Here is a 19891-nt window from a genome sequence, read left to right as displayed (position 1 = left end):
AGAGCGGCTAAATGCTCTGTTGCCCATAGTTGAAAGGCGAGAAGAGAGAACAGACAAGTGGAGGGAGGAAGAAGATCGCAGGGTGCGAGAAGGAACAGAAATGTGGATGAGGGCAGACAAATATGGAGGGGCGAGATTGTGGATGGCTTTGAATGTTAACATCAAGATTTTAAAGTCAATTTGAAAATGAACAGGCAAACAATGAAGCTGCTGCAGGACAGGGGTGATGTGATGAGAAGAAGGGGTTCTGGTGATGATACGGGCAGCTGAGTTCTGGACCAACTAAAGCTTACGGAGAGATTTATGAGTGAGACCAAAGAGAAGAGAGTTGCAGTAATCTAAATGAGATGTGACAAAGCTATGAACGAGAACAGCAGTGGCATGAGGGGTAAGAGCATTGTTCCTCCTGGATCCTACACTGTTAGACATTTCAAAGGGTTTTTACAGTAACTTACTGGCAACACTGTTGCCAGTAAGTTACTGTATTTTAGATTTACAGTATACAACTGTAAATCCGTTTACAGCATGTTACTGTAGTGTCTGAAAATGGTTAACTACTGTAAAAACCTAAGTTAACAGTTAGCTACTGTAAACCTTTTAATTTTGTCCTAAATATTTTATAATATAATTTTATTAATATTATTTTAATACTATAGACCTAAAAAAGACACAATTACAAAATATTAACAAAATAAACACTCTTTATTTAAAACATTGGAGATGCTTAAAACAAGCTTAAAAATGTGTAAAAACATTACATTTCAATCATTCAAAATATTTTATTTTAAGAAAAAAAAACATTGAAAATGACAAAGCACATGAACATACATGTACAAAACTAATTTAAGTGTCTGACCTGCATATTGTTGAGAAAAAAAAAACCCAATTGTACTAAGTACTACTGACATTAAACCAGACACAATTACAAAATATTCCATTCTTTAAAACATTAATAATGCTTAAAGCATTTAAGGAAAATGTGTGAAAATTACATTAAGCAATAAAATCAACACATTAAAAATAAATAAATCACACAAAGCACTAAAACATACATGTACAATAAAAATTTAAACTTCTGAATTGCATATTGTTGGAAAAATAAATATTTGTAACTATTAGCCGACTCAGAAACAACACAACTTTAAAATATTACTAATTCTGGTGTCAAATGCTCAACAAGGTCTGAATTCACATGTTCAAATGCAATTCATCTTTATTTCTATTGCACTTTTACAATGTAGATCAATGATGTCAAAGCAGCTTAACATAGAAGTTCTTATAAATTGAAGCTGCTTCAGTCCAGTTTTCAGAATTGAAGCAGTAAATGTCACTGCTGAAAGTCCAAACACTGAAGAGCAAATCCACCGATCCACCAATCGTAGCCAAGCGATCCAGTGGCGACAGTGGCATGTAAGAAACTTCACCAACTGACGAAAGTGTATAATAAAAGCCCTTGAGTGAAACCAGGCTCAGTTGGGCACGACCAGTTCTCCTCTAGCCAAACTTGTGCAAGGCCGCAGTCTAGGCACCGGAGGCTTGAAAGTTCAAAAGCGGGTGGTCAGGCTGGCCCATTGAATCAATGCGGAAGTCATTGATCACGTGTGTCTTTTAGGATTCACTCCTCCATGACCACCACAGCATCTGGTCAGGATTTGGCCCAGTCCAGGATTATGAAGAACTCTGGATAAGGACAAACAGACTAACATAAGCATAGAAGAAGCTTGTTTAAAAAAAAAATAAATCATATACTGGTTAATTATTTTGAAGCATGGCAGCTAGGTTGGGCTAGTTTTCAGCTGGTACTGAGCAACTGGCTCCTGCTCATAACCTGCTCACTACCATGTTTAAAAGATAACTAACCAGAATGTCCTGTTTATTTTTTCCCTAACAAGGTTTTACAAAAACATTGAAGCATTTGTGATGGGTTGATTCACAGCAGGACAGATTAGACTATTTGTTTTATGTATTCCTAATAAACTAAAACAGACTGAATACTGATACAATTATTGAGAGTGTCTCACCTAATCCAAGTTCTCAGTTAGCTGGTGAAAGAAGGATAACTCACTGTTGTTCATGGTTGTCATTCTCTTCACTACTTCTCCTGCCTTCTTCTGGCTCACTCTGGTTGTTGCTGTGCATTTTGTTTCATCCTCTGGAATTATTTATACAAAAAATTTTATTATTTTATTTAATATAATAATATTTATTATTTAATATTACAAAATATTTAGGCAACATGAAATGGGGAAAAAGACATTTAATACATAGACAAATGCATGTATCCCAATACTAATTATTGTATTTTGAAATGTCTGACCCATGACAGACCTCAATCTGCTCAAAAATATTATAAACAAAGATGAAAAAAAACCTACTAAATGGTTTAATAAAAAAGGGAAAAAGATTTTTTTATTTAGCTAGCAACTAAACATGTGACACATTTTGTATTAAAAGTAACGTTACTATATTGAGAAACAAATAGATGTACAGTACTTACTGTTGTATGAGGCTCCCAGTATTCTATATTGAGACCATAAAAAAGCCAAAAATACAGATAAGAATACCATGCTACAATCCACAACCTCCACACAACTTTTTTTTTTATTTGCTTACCTTGGTTGCTTACTGGTCTTGCTTATTTTTTAAGCATAAGGATCAAGATGTTCCTCCGAAATGCTGTTTGTTTCTTCAGACAAAACCTGGTGCTGTGCTCGTGCCATATCTAAACAGAAAAAAATATAATGGTAACAATTATGTTAAACCAAATGTCAAGAGTTGTGATAAAAAAATAATTAGCAAACAATAAATAGCAAAAAGGTGGTTATTAGCATAATGCATAGAGGTAAAGTTGGTTTTATATTAGCAGATTCAGACTTCCCCCTTAATAATTTAATTTCATAAAAGTATTATTTGCAAACTCTAAATAGTGAAATCATTTTAGCAGCTAATGACTATCAAAGTACAACATGCTCACGGTCAAATAAACAGTGTTAATGTTGATTTCAAGTCATACTGGCATGCTAATTTTGATCGAATATTCAAAGTAACATGGTAAACAGTATAACGTTAGAGTCTTCTAAATGAACGAATGTGCGAATATAAAACCAACTTTACCTCTATGCATATTGTAACGTTATAGATTTACGTTAACGTTCTTATAGGTTACGTCGCGATGTTATTTTCTCAAGCTAACGTTATAAGTTACTCTAAACCAGAGAAAAATAAGTTCACAACATCTAATATATATATAGTATAAATCAATATAAGTTAAACGTTGCACGTTAAAATGAGTTTGAGTCCAATTCAGTATAAACTTAGCTCAGTTTAGCTAACAGTTAACATTACCATTTTAAGATCGCTTCAGCTAATGTTGCCGAGCAAACAAATGCTAATAGAGGTGCTCAAATCAATGTCGAGTGTTGTCAGCACAGACAGACGCGCTTTTACCTGGATTATTTGATGGTCTTTCATTCATATTCTTCTGGGGGAAAACACTCTCTGCCGGACCGTTGTCTCGTGCTAAGTGTCCTCCAAAACTGTCTGCATACCTCTGGTTCCCTCCTAAATCAAAACCCGCTGCAACACCGATTCCTATGTAAATAAATAAAAAGATATGACGAGAACAATGGCTAATAGTCATAAACAGTCTTATTTAAAGTAATAGTAGTGTTAATGTAATAAATTAAATAAAGGTAACATCTTAATAGATGATATATTTCTCAAATGGGTGAAATAACGCCAAGCCAGAGAAAATAATAATAGCCAACTTTATACTTTACTTTGATCTATTCTCGTCCACAAAACATTCTGTAAAATGAAACACTGCCTCAGCTTACCAGAGTAAAGTTTGTTAAATCCAGTATGTTCTTCAGGCACACTAATAAATTGTCCTCCAGAATTGCTCCAGGGTCCTCAGGCAAAATGTGGTGCAGAGTAGTATAATCGCCGCAAGGTGGCGTTGAAGCAGTTGTGGAAAATACAGTATAATACACGAATTTTTACAAATACAGTACATCGCTGTATATGTTGTTCAACGTCACACTAAATTCCCATAATGCAACGGTAAATACAGTTATTTACCGTAAAAGGAATTTGCAGTATTACACTGGGTGAAATACAGTAAATAACTGTGTAATTTACAGAAATGTCTAACAGTGTAGGGTGAACCATTGGCCGGATCCTCCTCTCCAATACCCTGCCATAGACTTTTCCCCATATGCAAATAAATAAATGTATATAAAATTACACAAATGTTGGGGGGAAAAGTAAAAGTTTATTTCCCCCTTGAAACGTTTATTTATTTCTTGAACATAGTTCCAGATTTACTTTTCCTCAAGTCAACATGCTAATGAGCAGGGCTGCTGCTGGCCAGAAGGGTGCCCTATGCTAAATTTTACTGTGGTGCCCCCACAGAGGAGCAAAATCACACAAACAAAACACATTCCTAATTTCAAACATTTACAAAAGGTAAGGAATAAAGCTCTCTCTGTACCTGTAGAGATTGACGGTCCTCAGTGCAGCATTCTGTGTCTGTACCTGTGCAGCTGCTGGTGTCTCTGGAGCAGTGCTGGATCAGGCCGCCTCATCTTCTTTTGGAACAAATGTTGGCATTGACCTCCATGTACAATACAGAAGAAAACAGTCATTTAAAGAAAAACTCATGACATACTATTAAAACAATAGGCAGGTCAAGCACTTCATAATGTTTACAAACTACAATCAAAATGTGGATTTAATCTGCACTGTAATCTATGGTGACAAAAGCTGACCCTTTCTTTCAGTATAAATCAAAGACAGTTGTGTTTTTAAGAATTAATTAGTTTATTTTTGAACAAAAACTTTAACATTCAGGAAAAAAATTATTGTTATTGACTTCATGCAATAAAAATGGTTTCTGGCATGTGACTTACAGTAATTTGACTCATTTTATATTATTGATCTTTCAGAAATCACAGAATATTCGTCAGTTTTGTTATTGTAAAAAGACTAAAGAGACTTTATTGTCAATGCAGTGATACAAGCAATAACAACAGCAGCAATAAGAAATGTAGAAATAGACAAAACAATAAACAATGCTAACTGCAGTTTGCAAAGAATGATATAATATATAATTATATAACACAATAACTATATAATGATAAATAAAAGATACAGTGGAATAATTGTGTATGTAGCTGGTGTGCAAACAGAATTGTAAAGTAATGCACGAGTTAATAACAATAATTGAGTTTGTGAAATTATCAGCAACATGGGGATGAGGGGCAAACGTGAAAGTTCATGGAGCATGTCCCGTCTAAAGCACAATGCATAGCAGTTGTGGCGAAGTTTAAACGTTAGCTAGCCTCACTAATTTACTTGTTATTACCTGAAAGTGATGCACACGATTCATCTAATACTTTCTTCCTCTTCTCGGCTCCAGACTACTGTCTTTTCCCGGGCATAGAGCTGCAACTTACATCATTATAGTTATATGCTCCTAGCAGCTGTAAACTAAGATAAGTGGACCGGACCGGGCCGCGCGCACATGGCTATGCGCGTGCACGAAAAAATTACCTCGCATGTTTGATTATGCGTCCGTCATAAAATAATTTATTAAATATATTTAACGACCAATTATCAATTATTATTCACCTGCCCGCACTATTCATTATTTAAATATTTATTGATGCAGGAATTTGAGGATTTTTATTTATTTGAATATTTATTATTTATTCATTTAGGCTATTATTTTATTTATGCAGGCATTTATGGATTTATTTACTCATTTATTTTTATATTTGCGTATTTATTTGTTGTTTTTGCTGGTTTTGTCCTCCATACCATCGTGCTTTGAGAGCATAATGTCTGCTGATGTCTCATTCCTGTTTTCCAATTAAGCAAATGGCAAATATCTTAAAGTTTTATTGGCTAAAGGAGATGTCATGTGGCATTGCTAAGATTTTACTTTATTGGTTTAATATTATTAATGTTTTTTTTCTGACGTGAACTGAAACGTGTGACGATTTTCAAGTTCAAAAGTAAAACTATCCTAATTAGGAAAAACGGGGAAAATATTTATTTATTTAGGTTTATGGGCCCTCTGTTATTATGCCTTACAATTATTAAAACATTTTCAGTATTTAATAACAAAGACTGTACAAACATACAGCTCGTGCTGCTCTAATTGACTGAGCGCTGAAATCAATTATTGTTTACATTTAAATGACACTCGTCATTCTGTCACCACGGCAACCTGAGTTGGTTTACAAACCCACACAACTCTAAACTAATCTCCTGTTGGCTGACTAACACCAGTTTGAGAAGTTGTTCATGATGACTCTGCGACGATCAAAAAGGACCAGGACTCTCCCTGGACACCTCGGGGACTTCTTGCTGGAGCGCACCTCCGTGGAGCAGCGACACCTGCGGAACGCGGCGGTCCTTCCTGCCCTCCGTCCTGCAGCTTCAGTCTCCCCAGTGGGTGAGTGTCCACAGGAGGAGCCCCTCTCCATCCACGGTAGGAGTGTGCAGGAATTTCAGACCATCTACCACAGTGTGATGGACTCCACCGTGAGGAAGCGTGCAGGCCGGTACACTCTTCAGCACGGATTGGAGGTAAAGCAGCGGCTGTGGGAGAAGCTGGACCGGCCTGCACTGCAGGAGACCGAGCTGCCTGATGGTCGTGTGGTCATCACAGAGGTCAGATCCGGGTCCAGTGTCCCCCCTCACATCGTGGTGGACATCAGCAAGGAGCCGCTGCCCAAGGAGCCCCGGAGGAAGAAGCCCAGGCACTGAGCCATCCAAGTGCCAGATGGAAGATCATGGGCGCGTATGTACATACTGTATATATTGTATATAGTTACAGAATAAGTTTGCAATACATCAAATTTCACTTTTCATTCAACTTTTCATCACATTGCTGGATGTTCTGGTGGTTGTAGGTGCTGTGGCTATGTAGGTTGACATGCGTTTAGGCGGTTTCTTGCGTGTTGCTGGTCTCCTCTGAGTGGTTTTGGCACATTAGTGGTTGTTGTTAGGGTTGTCAGAGTTAGTTGGGTTAGGGTAGGTTAGGGTCCCTCACACGGTTTGCAGCTTGACGTTTGATGCTTATTTAAAAAAAAAAAAAAAAAAAAAAAAAAAATATATATATATATATATATATATATATATATATATATATATATATATATATATATATATATATATATTACAATTTATACTCACACACACACACACACACACACACACATATATATATTTAAAAAAAAAAAAATATATATATATATATATATATATACATATGTATGTATGTATGTATGTATATATATATATATATATATATATATATATATATAAAATTACAATTCATACACACACACACACACACACACACACATATATATATATATATATATATATATATATATATATATATATATATATATATATATATATATATTTCAGTGTGTTTAAATTGTAATTTTATCTTTTATATATATATATATATATATATATATATATATATATATATATATATATATATATATATATATATATATATATATATATATATTTATGATTTATATTATATAATATATACATACACACACACACACACACACACACACACACACTGAAAAGTGTTTTTTCCAAAAAAAAATTTTTTTTAAAAGTTTTAGTGGGTAAAAAGTGGGTCTTCTATCATGAAAACACATAAATAAAATTAATGGATTATTTCAGCAAACATGTAATACTTATGGCCCTGGGGTAAAATAAAGATAAGGGACCACTTAAAAATACTATTGGTTATCCTGAAATGAATTAATACAAGTTATTGTGAAATTCTGTGTTTAATGTTATAAAATTGACTCAGAAACTACCACTGAAAGAAGATTTCAAGCCATTATTGAGATAAATGCGATAAGAAGTAAACAATTAAACATTTACTGAAAATAGTCTACAATATCAAGAAATTGATACAGATTTAAATGGCACAAATGTGTGTATATGATGGCAAAATTATTTTGTGCATGTGAATTATCCCTTAATTTCAAATAATAATGTTTATTGTACTTTATTGCATTTGAATATGAAAAAAATATTATTTAAAAAAACTGAAATAATCCTCAAAATAAGAATCTAAATCTTTCAGTAGGTGGTAGTAGTGTATAATGAGTAAGATGATTTTGTCAAACAACTGAATCATTCAGAAAGAAGTAAAGCGCTCTCTGGACTATTGAAAACATGGATTCATTCACAAGTAAATCTTTTGTGGTTATTAAGGTCATGTTTAATGCAATTCTCAGTAAGTTTTGAATAAATAAAAAAGTACATTTGACCTAATTTACGACGTGAATTTCTATAATCTCTGAGTAACCATGAGCATAAGATAAAACTGAGTTCAGAGTTTAAATAAAAAATTATTATTGACCTAGAGATTACTAATACTATATTACTACTACTATTAGTAAGGGCCAGGCCAGACATTTTAAAATAAGTGGACCTTGGTGAAATAGAGTTGGCCCTTAGTGCCTACTCTTAAACTAAGTGTATAATGACTAGTTTCTTATATTTATGAACTCTAATAGTAATTGATTTAACGAGTTACAATTTTTACTATTCAATCCTCATTTCTAAATAAATTAATTGCAAAAATATACAAAGAATCTGAAATCATTTACTTTGAGGCCAATAGAAAACTGACATTGTTCTTCAGCAATAAATATATAAATATAAGCATTTTTAAAAAGATTCTCAGTTGGTGGAATGAACTCCCTAACTACATCAGAATGGCAGAGTCACTCGCTGTCTTCAAGAAACGACTAAAAACTCAACTATTTAGTCTCCACTTTCCTTACTGATCTGCAATTCCCTCTCCGACTCCTCCACTAACTACCAAAAAAATAAATAAATACTAATGTTTTGCTTCTTACACTTTCTTTACATACCTGAAACTTGCCTATAACACTTATTCATTGTTGCTCTTATAGTTGTGTAAATTGCTTCCTTGTCCTCATTTGTAAGTCGCTTTGGATAAAAGCGTCTGCTAAATGACTAAATGTAAATGTAAAGTTGTTTTCTCTTTATTAAGCTAGAAAAAACAACACAATGGCAATATGAAAACATAAACTACAATAGAAGTTTATTTGCTTTATAACAGGCTGTGATAAACTGGTTGGCAATTCAATTATTGGCAACTATTGCAGTAACAGTGATCCACACAGTGGCCATTAGCTAGCATTAGTAATTTATTATTACTAATTAAATGCATAAGTAAAAACATATCTTGACTTCATGAATTTATGCTGCATTAATCCCCCCTATAGAAAACACTTTGCACAATAAAAATGCTGAATCATTCTCTCCCAGTAGCTGGTGTGTACAGTACAGATCAGCAATGATGAGCAGTGAAGACTCTACACATTTGATTAAATAAAGTGAAGTAAAAGTAAAGTGTAAAGCAACAGTTGGACAGTTCCATTGTTGTGCACAGGAGGGGGACTTTCAATTTGACCTAGTTTGTTTATAGTAAATGACATTTGGTGTTTTACAATTATTGCAACACATTTTATAAATGCAGTTTTCAGTGTCAAGCAGTCAGATTTACTGTTGTGTTAAAAACTACTAGAACTGGAAATGGATTGGAATAGATTAAATACACATCAGACTCCTCTCTAATGAAATAAAAACATTCTCACTGAATTTCTCCAGATGTAGATGCCCAAAGTCCTCTTCCTGCTGCATGATTATTCTTGAGGCATGTATCAGTACAGTAACATGAATGCTCTTGTGCGCAGGAAGAAGCTCCTCAGACAGGAAGTGAAGAGCAGTACTTTGGGAAGCCCTGCTGCTGCTGCTGAGCTTCTAGAGCACTTGCAGTCCAGATACTGGATCTCTGCTCACCTGCACTCGACTCAACACTGATGCAGCACCAGGTGGGTCCTCCTTCACTGTCACTCTGTGCTGTTGACAAACGAAAACTTTTAGTTACCTTGGATTGAGCCTGTTTCACACACTACATGGCTCATGTAGTGACAATCATTGTAATATGAAGTCAAAATTATTAGCCCTCCTGTACATTTCTTTTCTTATTCAAATGATTTTTATTAAGAAGGAATTTATCACAGTATTTCCTTTTTTTCTGGGTAAAAAAAAACACTTTGGATCAATATTACTAGTTTTCTTAAGCAATATTGTTTTCGATTGTCTACAGACCAAACCACTGTTATACAATGACTTGCCTAATTACCCTAACTTGCCCAGTTTACCTAATTAACCCAGTAAAGCCTTTAATTGGCACTTTAATCAGACATTTTGGTCCATATTGACATGATAGCATCATGAAAGCAGTTGCTGCAGATTTGTCAGCTGCACATCCATGATGCGAATCTCCCGTTCCACCACATCTCAAAGGTGCTCTATTGCATTGAGATCTGGTGACTCTGGAGGCCATTTGAGTACAGTGAACTCATTGTCATGTCTGACATGTTTCCAGTCTGAGATGATTCGCACTTCATGACATGGCATGTTATCCTGCTGAAAGTTGCCATCAGAAGATGGGTACACTGTGGTCATAAAAGGATGGTCATGGTCAGCAACAATATTCAGGCAGGCTGTGGTGTCAACAAGCTGTTTGTCCCTTCAGGCTAAGAATAATGAATAATGCTGCCCTGGAGATCAGCAAGTTTCTCTCACATGACGAGTTTCTTCCTTCAGATATTGATTCTGCTGTTTCTGTCATCCAGCATGTTTCAGTATGAAGTGAGATCCAGAAGTAGATTCAGTTGTTTTGTCATTGCAGATTGCAGATTGCAGAGGAAGCTCCTACGTGAAGCTTGAGCTTGATCCAGAATGGCTGGCCATCCTGAAACGACCTTCGAAAGCCATCCCGCAGTTTCTGGAACCCTCCGCTGGACAACAGACTACACAGCAGAGACAAAATACATTACAATGATCACAGCTGTTCATTTTCTGATAGCTTGCTGATACCATATTCATTTCCATTTCTAAGTATTTTAGCATCCTGTTCCTCTGCTTCTTTCAGGTGGGATTTCAGTCCATCTACATCCTGCTGGGCAAAGCGGACAGACTTACAGGGAGGAGTTTATTCAGCCTTCTTTGATGACTAGAATATTTAGAAGAACTGGATTTGTCGGAATTAAAAATGTAAGACATTATAAATGACTTTATCCTCACTTTTGTTCAATTTAAAGTGTACTTGTTAATTAAAACTTTTAATTTCACAATGTTCTTTGACAAAAAAACTCACTTTAAGTTATTCAACATTGTAATATGATGTTACAAAAGCTTTTGATCTCAGATAAATACTGCTATTTGAATATGTTTAACATCAAATAAAAAAGTACTCAAGTGTTAAAAAAATTGATAATAATAATAATAGTAATATTATATTAATAATAATAATAATAATAATAGGACTGTTTTTGCTGTGCTTTGGAGTAAATGCAGGTTTGGTGAGCCTGTTTATTTTTTTCAACACATTTCTAAACATAATAGTTTTAATAATTCATTTCTAAAACCTGATTTATTTTATCTTTGCCATGATGACAGTAAAGAATATATTTCTGGATATTTTTCAAGACACTTCTGTACAGCTTAAAGTGACATTTAAAGGCTTAACTAGGTTAATTAGGCTAACTAGGCAGGTTAGGGTAATTAGGCAAATCATTGTATAACGATGGTTTGTTCTGTAGACTACCGAAAAAAATAGCTTAAAGGGGCTAATAGTTTTGACCTTAAAATAGTTTATAAAAATTTAAAACTGCTTTTATTCTAGGCAAAAGAAAACAAATAAGACTTTCTCCAAAAGAAAAAAATATTATCAGACATACTGTGAAAATTTCCTTGCTCTGTTAAACATCATTTGGCAAATATTTAAAAAAAGAAAAAAAAAACAGTTTTTAGACATGGTCCTGTCTCTAGAGGTGTTAAGATGTCAATTTACCGACCTTGATTTTCAGTCAGCATTATTGTTTATGACAGTTGCCATTTTCTCAAAAAATGCTCTAAAAGACATTATTTTTATTTGAAATTTTGAAGAAATGTTATCAGACCTTTTTGGAATAACATGCTTAATAAATCCAGACAAACTGACTCATTGGTCTCTTATTTCTTCTTTCTTATTGGTCTACTGTATTTAATTGGGATGGTTATAAATAAAGTCTATTCATTATTATCAGCATCATTAAAGATAACATCAAACCAAAATATTAAATAACTCATGAAAGAGTTGTGATTCCTTAATCAAATGACAAATGTATGCCTAGGTCACAAAAATAAATTTCCACATATAAAAATAAAAGACAGAATTAAAAAATTGTGAATATTTTACTGCCATTCTTCATGTATGGGCGGCCGCCACCAAATGAATCTATTTGGCTGGAGACTTCTTTCACTTAGATAGATTTTTAGAGGTTATAAACAGCTTGTTATGCTGCTTGATGTTCCGATGTTTTCTTATTATTTTATTCCACTTTTTATGTACAGTCATGAACACGGTTGTTTGTAGAGCAAGTAGTTAGACCATTTTCTGCCATTAGTTATTTCTCCTATAGGCAATTAAATCTGAAGTTCTAAAACAATTGCAAAAATGAGCACTGCAGCATAAGGTCAATAGTGTTGTCCCTTGGGAACACATGTTAAATACTAAGTTCTGTGAGATACTGAATACAGGAATTCTTAAAGATTCTAAATATCTATGCACTTGCCCGGTTATTGTTTCTGACTGATGTCAAAATTGTATAATTCTGAACATAAAAATGCCGCAGGCTCAACTCAGGTGAAAACACTGAAGAGGAACCAGAATGAAGGAGAGGACCAGAGAGAGACCCAGCGCTCCTGACAGAACCCGGCACAGCAATCCCTCTGATTCCAGCTGAAGATACAATACATACAACAGTCAACAAGATCACACACCTTCACTCCTAAGTCATTCAACTGACCGAAAGCTTAGAACGTTCTCAGGTTAACAAAAACCCAACCCAGCGCATCCCTGGCTGTGACTTTTAAGGCAATGTTTTGGAACTGATTGGCAACGTTTTAAGGAATTATACATTAATTTAGTTCCTTTAAAAAAAGTAAATAATTATATGCCCCCCCCCCCTAACATTTTTATAGATTTAATAGTTTAAAATGAACTCACCATGGCATGGAGGACAAAACCTGTAAAAACAATAAATAAATAAATAAATAAATACTCAAATATGTATATATATTTTTAAATAATCCATTAATCCCTGCATGAATTATATATATATATATATATATATATATATATATATATATATATATATATATATATATATATATATATATATATATACATATATACATTTATTCATTCTGCAGCTTTTCTGGGGCCGGGTCGCGGGGGCAGCATCTTAGGAGAGAACCCCAGACTTCCCTCTCCCAAAACACTTCCTTCAGCTCCTCCGTGGGGATCCAGGAGGCATCCTAAAGATGCCCGAGCCACCTCAACTGACTTCTGGAGGACCGCAGCCCAGCAGAATTTAGTTCCAGCCCTGCTTCAACACACTACCTTTAGATTTAGATCAGGTGTGTTTAATTACTATAACTGCACTGTTACCCTGCAGATTGTGCAGTAAATAACTGTAAAATAGCCAGTGTTTTGCTGTAATAGGAGTAGACTTTAAATGAAATTGTGTAGTGCAAAGAATAAATTACAGTAATTTACTTCATGTACCCATTACAGATAGTAACTTTGACAATAAATAGCAAATTACTCTCCCATCTACTCTGATGGTTTATGATGCTATTTATAGAGACGTGCATTTTAAAGGCAGAAAATAATGATTTAGGCATCACCACACTCCCACAGGCTGTCTGTCTTATTCTAAACACAAAGATGTTAGAAAAAGTTTTCAGAAAATGCTGGCCCTTTAAGAGAGTCAGGTGTTTGATTTGTTTACTGCTGAGTGTGTTTTATTCTCTGTCTATCAATTCAGATGGAGAGTCTGATATGTTTTAGGCTTTAAATAAGAATCTACAATGAGTAAATAAAATGTGTTCAAATGTTTTGAGGGTTTCTAAAATAAGGCTGTGTTTTAAGTTATATTGTTGTTATCTTGAATTGTGTACTTGAAAGCTAAATTGTTAGCTAGTTAGCCTCTCCTCATATAACTTCTTACATTACTTTTGTTTAAGTATATTTATTTATTGGATATTGCATACTGCCATAATGTACAGATGCTAACAGTTTTATGTATCTTTCTGGCAACTAAGCCAAAATTAAATTCCATCATCTCAGTAAGGGAACATGTGCACATCATCACAGGGAATCACAAAAACATGATACACATAGCCATCCACACACAAAAGCTCCACTGTCAGGTCCCAGGTTGAGTTTGTTGCTAAGTATTTTTCAGAGCAGTGTTTCCACCTATGAATTGATATTAGAAACAATAAAAAGGTTTGTTGTCATGAGATAATTATAACAATAAAAGATTGGATCCTTTGGTTTTTCGTTGTTGCCATCTTTATTTTTGTTTTTTATAATTACTTTAAACTTTTTATTAAGATTTGACACAGTTTATAATTATTTAAAACTTTAAGATTTAAAATAATTATTTTGTGTTTTTTGCTGTTCAGTTTTTTTTTTTTTTTTTTTTTTGCATGGTCAGGATTGAGGAGAGAGTAACACATTTCACTGCAGCACTTTGTGTTTGTGTGTGTGTGTGTGTTTATTGGATATGTGATTGTGATAAATGTTGGCAGTTGCTTTAAAAGTATGCTATATACCAGGGGTGCTCAATCCTGTTCCTGGAGATCTACCTTCCTGCAGATTTCAGTTGCTATCCATATCAAACACAGCTAAACCAATTAATTAGGACCTGAACACCACTTGATAATTACAGGCAGGTGTGTTTGATATGGGTAGCAACTGAAATCTGCAGGAAGGTAGATCTCCAGGAACAGGATTGAGCACCCCTGCTATATACCATGTGGGTCAAACTCCAAGTTCCTGGAGAACTGCAGCGCAGCAGAGTTTAGTACCCACCCTGCTTCAACATTACCTGTAGATTTCTAACAAGCCTTAATTAGTTTAATCAGGTGTGTTTAATTAGAGTTACAGCTTAAAGTCCAGGTCACACTGCGCTATTCTGCCTATAGTTTTCCATTCATACGCATGTGAGTACTGCAGACCTGGAATGATAGCTCATGCGACAAATTTCATAATTCGCAGCATTGGAAAGTTCAAGCTTGGAGAACGCTGACATGCGAAATCACATCATGTGATTGCTTGAGACCAATCAAAGATCAAAACATGACCTCTCTGGCTTGCTTTTTCAATCTCTAATTATTTTGTTTAATTCAACTACTCGCATTGTTTAATTCCACTTCGGAGTGCAGTATGACAGAATTTTGCATGCTCAAACGTTAGTGTGACCGCAGCCTTACTGTGCAGACCTGTAATATGCAAGACAATATTTATATCTGCTGATTTCTTAATTTTGTTATACTTTCTGTTATTTATTTGTTTGGTGCCAAAACAATAAAATAAATTTGTCTGAAAAATGTTATGCCTTCTATTTTTAAATAACAGCTAAGAATACTGATTAATTTTAGTAACACTACAATAACTATATATGACATACTATTAATGTGTATGCAGTATAATGCTGTGATTTGTAACACTACAATACAGTAATTAACTGTACAGTTTTCAGTTAGTTACCCGTGCTGCTCTATTACAGTAATTAACTTAATTTTACTTAATTAATGGTTCAGTTACAGTAAATAACTGGCAAAACTGTTGCCAGCCACTCACTGTAATGGTTCAGAAACAGTAATTAACTGGCAACAGTGTTGCCAGTATTCTACTGTAAAAAAAACCCGGTAAGGTCTAACAGTGCAACATCGACTGTGAATATCCTACTCTGTTCATACAGGGACGAGATGGCCCTCAACAGATCGCCTCTGATTGGCGATCTGTTGAGGAACTGATTGGGCATACTAATATGAACCCTCAAGGACCCTGGTGAGGGTATAGAGCTGGTCCAGTGTACCACGGCCCGGACGAAAACCGCATTAATAATAATAATAATAGTACATTTTATTTAAAGGCTCCTTTCGAGCAACTCAAGGACACCGTACAATCAACAAGAGCAATAAAACAACGAGAGAAATAATAAAATATTCACAGCAATAGTGCAAATAAAATTAAGTATTAAAAGCCATCTTAAATAAGTGGGTTTTGAGTCTTGATTTGAACAGTGTAAGGGAGTCAATGTTTCTGATGGCAGGTGGTTGTGAGTCGCGAAGCAGAGCGGCTAAATGCTCTGTTGCTCATAGTTGAAAGGCGAGAAGAGGGACCAGACTAGTGGAGGGAGGAAGAAGATCGCAGAGTGCGAGAAGGAACAGAAATGTGGATGAGGGCAGACAAATATGGAGGGGCGAGATTGTGGATGGCTTTGAATGTTAACATCAAGATTTTAAAGTCAATTTGAAAATAAACAGGCAAACAATGAAGCTGCTGCAGAACAGGGGTGATGTGATGAGAAGAAGGGGTTCTGGTGATGATACGGGCAGCTGAGTTCTGGACCAACTGAAGCTTACGGAGAGACTTATGAGTGAAACCAAAGAAAAGAGAGTTGCAGTAATCTAAACAAGATGTGACAAGGCTATGAACGAGAACAGCAGTGGCATGAGGGGTAAGAGCATTGTTCCTCCTGGATCCTAGGGTGAACCATTGGCCGGATCCTCCTCTCCAATACCCTGCCATAGACTTTTCCCCATATGCAAATAAATAAATGTATATAAAATATATATAAATAAATAAATAAATATGCAAATAAATAAATGTATATAAAATTACACAAATGTTGGGGGGAAAAGTAAAAGTTTATTTCCCCCTTGAAACGTTTATTTATTTTTTGAACATAGTTCCAGATTTACTTTTCCTCAAGTCAACATGCTAATGAGCAGGGCTGCTGCTGGCCAGAAGGGTGCCCTATGCTAAATTTTACTGTGGTGCCCCCACAGAGGAGCAAAATCACACAAACAAAACACATTCCTAATTTCAAACATTTACAAAAGGTAAGGAATAAAGCTCTCTCTGTACCTGTAGAGACTGACGGTCCTCAGTGCTGCATTCTGTGTCTGTACCTGTGCAGCTGCTGGTGTCTCTGGAGCAGTGCTGGATCAGGCCGCCTCATCTTCTTTTGGAACAAATGTTGGCATTGACCTCCATGTACAATACAGAAGAAAACAGTCATTTAAAGAAAAACTCATGACATACTAAAACAACAGGCTAGTCGAGCACTTCATAATGTTTACAAACTACAATCAAAATGTGGATTTAATCTGCACTGTAATCTATGGTGACAAAAGCTGACCCTTTCTTTCAGTATAAATCAAAGACAGTTGTGTTTTTAGGAATTAATTAGTGTATTTTTTAACAAAAACTTTAACATTCAGAAAAAAAATATCGTTATTGACTTCATGCAATAAAAATGGTTTCTGGCATGTGACTTACAGTAATTTGACTCATTTTATATTTTTGATCTTTCAGAAATCACAGAATATTCGTCAGTTTTGTTATTTTAAAAAGACTAAAGAGACTTTATTGTCAATGCAATGATACAAGCAATAACAACAGAAGAATAAGAAATGTAGAAATAGACAAAACAATAAACAATGATAACTGCAGTTTGCAAAGAATGATATAATATATAATTATATAACACAATAACTATATAATGATAAATAAAAGAAACAGTGGATTGATTGTGCAGTGCGTGTGTATGTAGCTGGTGTGCAAACAGAATTGTAAAGTAATGCACGAGTTAATAACAATAATTGAGTTTGTGTAATTATCAGCAACATGGGGATGAGGGGCAAATGTGAAAATTCATGGAGCATGTCCCGTCTACAGCACAATGTATAGCAGTTGTGGCGAAGTTTAAACGTTAGCTATAGCCTCACTAATTTCATTAGATTCATCTTGTACTTTCTTCCTCTTCTCGGCTCCAGACTGCTGTCTTTTCCCGGGCATTGAGCTGCAACTTACATCATTATAATTATATGCTGCTAGCAGCTGTAAACTAAGATAAGTCGACCGGACCGGGCCGCGCGCACATGGCTATGCGCGTGCACGAAAAAATTACCTCGCATGTTTGATTATGCGTCCGTCATAAAATTATTTATTAAATACATTTAATGACCTATTATCAATTATTATTTACCTGCCCGCACTATTCATTATTTAAATATTTATTGATGCAGGAATTTGAGGATTTTTATTTATTTGAATATTTATTATTTATTCATTTAGGCTATTATTTTGTTTATGCAGGCATTTATGGATTTATTTAATCATTTATTTTTATATTTGCGTATTTATTTGTTGTTTTTGCTGGTTTTGTCCTCAATATCGTGCTTTGAGAGCATAATGTCTGCTGATGTCTCATTCCTGTTTTCCAATTAAGCAAATGGCAAATATCTTAAAGTTTTATTGGCTAAAGGAGATGTCATGTGGCATTGCTAAGATTTTACTTTATTGGTTTAATATTATTAATGTTTTTTTTCTGACGTGAACTGAAACGTGTGACGATTTTCAAGTTCAAAAGTAAAACTATCCTAATTAGGAAAAACGGGGAAAATATTTATTTATTTAGGTTTATGGGCCCTCTGTTATTATGCCTTACAATTATTAAAACATTTTCTGTATTTAATAACAAAGACTGTACAAACATACAGCTCGTGCTGCTCTAATTGACTGAGCGCTGAAATCAATTACTGTTTACATTTAAATGACACTCGTCATTCTGTCACCACGGCAACCTGAGTTGGTTTACAAACCCACACAACTCTGAACTAATCTCCTGTCGGCTGACTTACATCAGTTTGAGAAGTTGTTCATGATGACTCTGCGACGATCAAGAAGGACCAGGACTCTCCCTGCACTGTAAAAAGTGCTACACTCACAAAGTTGGTTCTATCTACTTTAAATAATTGCAATCTAGTTAATTTTATTTGTTTTATACCAAAAAAATAAAATTTGCTTCCTCTTTACTTAAAATATATCAGTTTTTATATAACTGTATATTTTAAATAAAACTAATGCAATTTATTTGAGTAGATTTTTGTACGTGGTTATTGTGTAGAATAAATGTTATAAAAGTGAGTTGACACAGACAATTTATTAGAGCAGCTGTCGATGTGGGCAGGTGTTCATAAAACGTGATTTTAATAGTTTGGTTCGACTCCTTTTTCATTGCCCGGGATTTAGCAGGCAGACGCAGCTTCTGCAATGGTCGACATTAACTGCTCCCAGCAGCGGATCTGATTAACACGGTAAGTTGCAAATTTAGCCGAATGATAATTGTAAAGTCATGCAAAACTGCTGTCTTCGCTAGGCAGGTGAGGTTTTAGCTTTGTAAATTGTACTGTAGCCTCAGGTATGTTAACAGTTAGACTGCTCTCACATGGAAAGCTAAGTTGGCTAACGCTAACCAACGCTAGTTTATACTAACGATTAAAAGTGATATTATTGAGAAAAATAGTGAAAGTAGTTTTAAAACACTTAGTAGGTAAAACTAACGTTGCAGAACCGATTAACAAGGTCACTGGTGGGCGGTCGGGGTGTGGGGGTTCAGTTTGTTAGCGCTAACTTAGCTAAAGTTAGCTCACCTAAGTTATAGCAGCACATTAAGGATGGATATTAAATGCAGAAACGTATGCAACAGTTAAGTAGTTTGTGTTTAACGTAAGAGAAAGTATAACTTAAAGTTTGTGTTTTAGAGATTTAGTCCATAAGTTTTTTAATGCTGCATAGTGAATAAATTACAGATTTACAATTTATTTTAACTTAAATTACATTTACTACTGATGTTTACAGAACCATTTAAATTGTATGCACCTCATTCTAAAA

General features: G+C 34.7%; 1 protein-coding gene and 2 long non-coding RNA genes across 5 annotated transcripts in view; 2 read left to right on the top strand and 1 right to left on the bottom strand.

The window, feature by feature from the left end:
- Positions 1–759: 759 nt before the first annotated feature.
- LOC141375403 (uncharacterized) lies at positions 760–3500 on the bottom strand. The gene is made up of 5 exons (XR_015495962.1): positions 3448–3500; positions 2614–2722; positions 2498–2520; positions 2066–2152; positions 760–1680 (listed from the first exon to the last, which is right to left on the bottom strand). It is a non-coding gene; the product is annotated as an uncharacterized LOC141375403 (long non-coding RNA).
- A 2484-nt stretch (positions 3501–5984) lies between these two features.
- On the top strand, positions 5985–14478 carry LOC147836050 (uncharacterized). 3 transcript variants are annotated; one of them, XM_087261534.1, is made up of 5 exons: positions 5985–6808; positions 9777–9914; positions 10781–11145; positions 12768–12963; positions 13348–14478. In XM_087261534.1, exon 1 carries the CDS (start codon positions 6310–6312, stop codon positions 6772–6774), a length of 465 nt encoding a protein of 154 aa, XP_087117660.1. In that variant the 5' UTR covers positions 5985–6309; the 3' UTR covers positions 6775–6808; positions 9777–9914; positions 10781–11145; positions 12768–12963; positions 13348–14478. The 3 variants fall into 3 exon arrangements, with proteins under 3 accessions (XP_087117660.1, XP_087117659.1, XP_087117661.1); XM_087261533.1 differs by lacking the exon at positions 13348–14478 and having other exon boundaries at positions 12768–13201; XM_087261535.1 differs by lacking the exon at positions 13348–14478 and having other exon boundaries at positions 6214–6808; positions 10475–11145; positions 12768–13201.
- Positions 14479–19236: 4758 nt separating this feature from the next.
- LOC141375402 (uncharacterized) overlaps positions 19237–19891 on the top strand; it is a 1967-nt gene continuing 1312 nt past the window's right edge. Inside the window, exon 1 of the long non-coding RNA XR_015495960.1 lies at positions 19237–19314. This is a non-coding gene — a long non-coding RNA (uncharacterized LOC141375402). The remainder of the gene's footprint in view (positions 19315–19891) is intronic.

This window comes from Danio rerio, chromosome 7 (assembly GCF_052040795.2).
Source record: "Danio rerio strain M-AB ecotype USA chromosome 7, GRCz13ab, whole genome shotgun sequence".
Classification (NCBI taxonomy): domain Eukaryota; kingdom Metazoa; phylum Chordata; class Actinopteri; order Cypriniformes; family Danionidae; genus Danio; species Danio rerio.
The sequence above is the reverse complement of the archived record's forward strand: the minus strand, read 5'-3'. Positions and strand labels throughout refer to the sequence as shown.

Coding starts and splice junctions, on each gene's coding strand:
- LOC147836050 (XM_087261534.1), top strand. CDS start 6,310: ATGATGACTCTGCGACGATCAAAAAGGACCAGGACTCTCCCTGGACAC.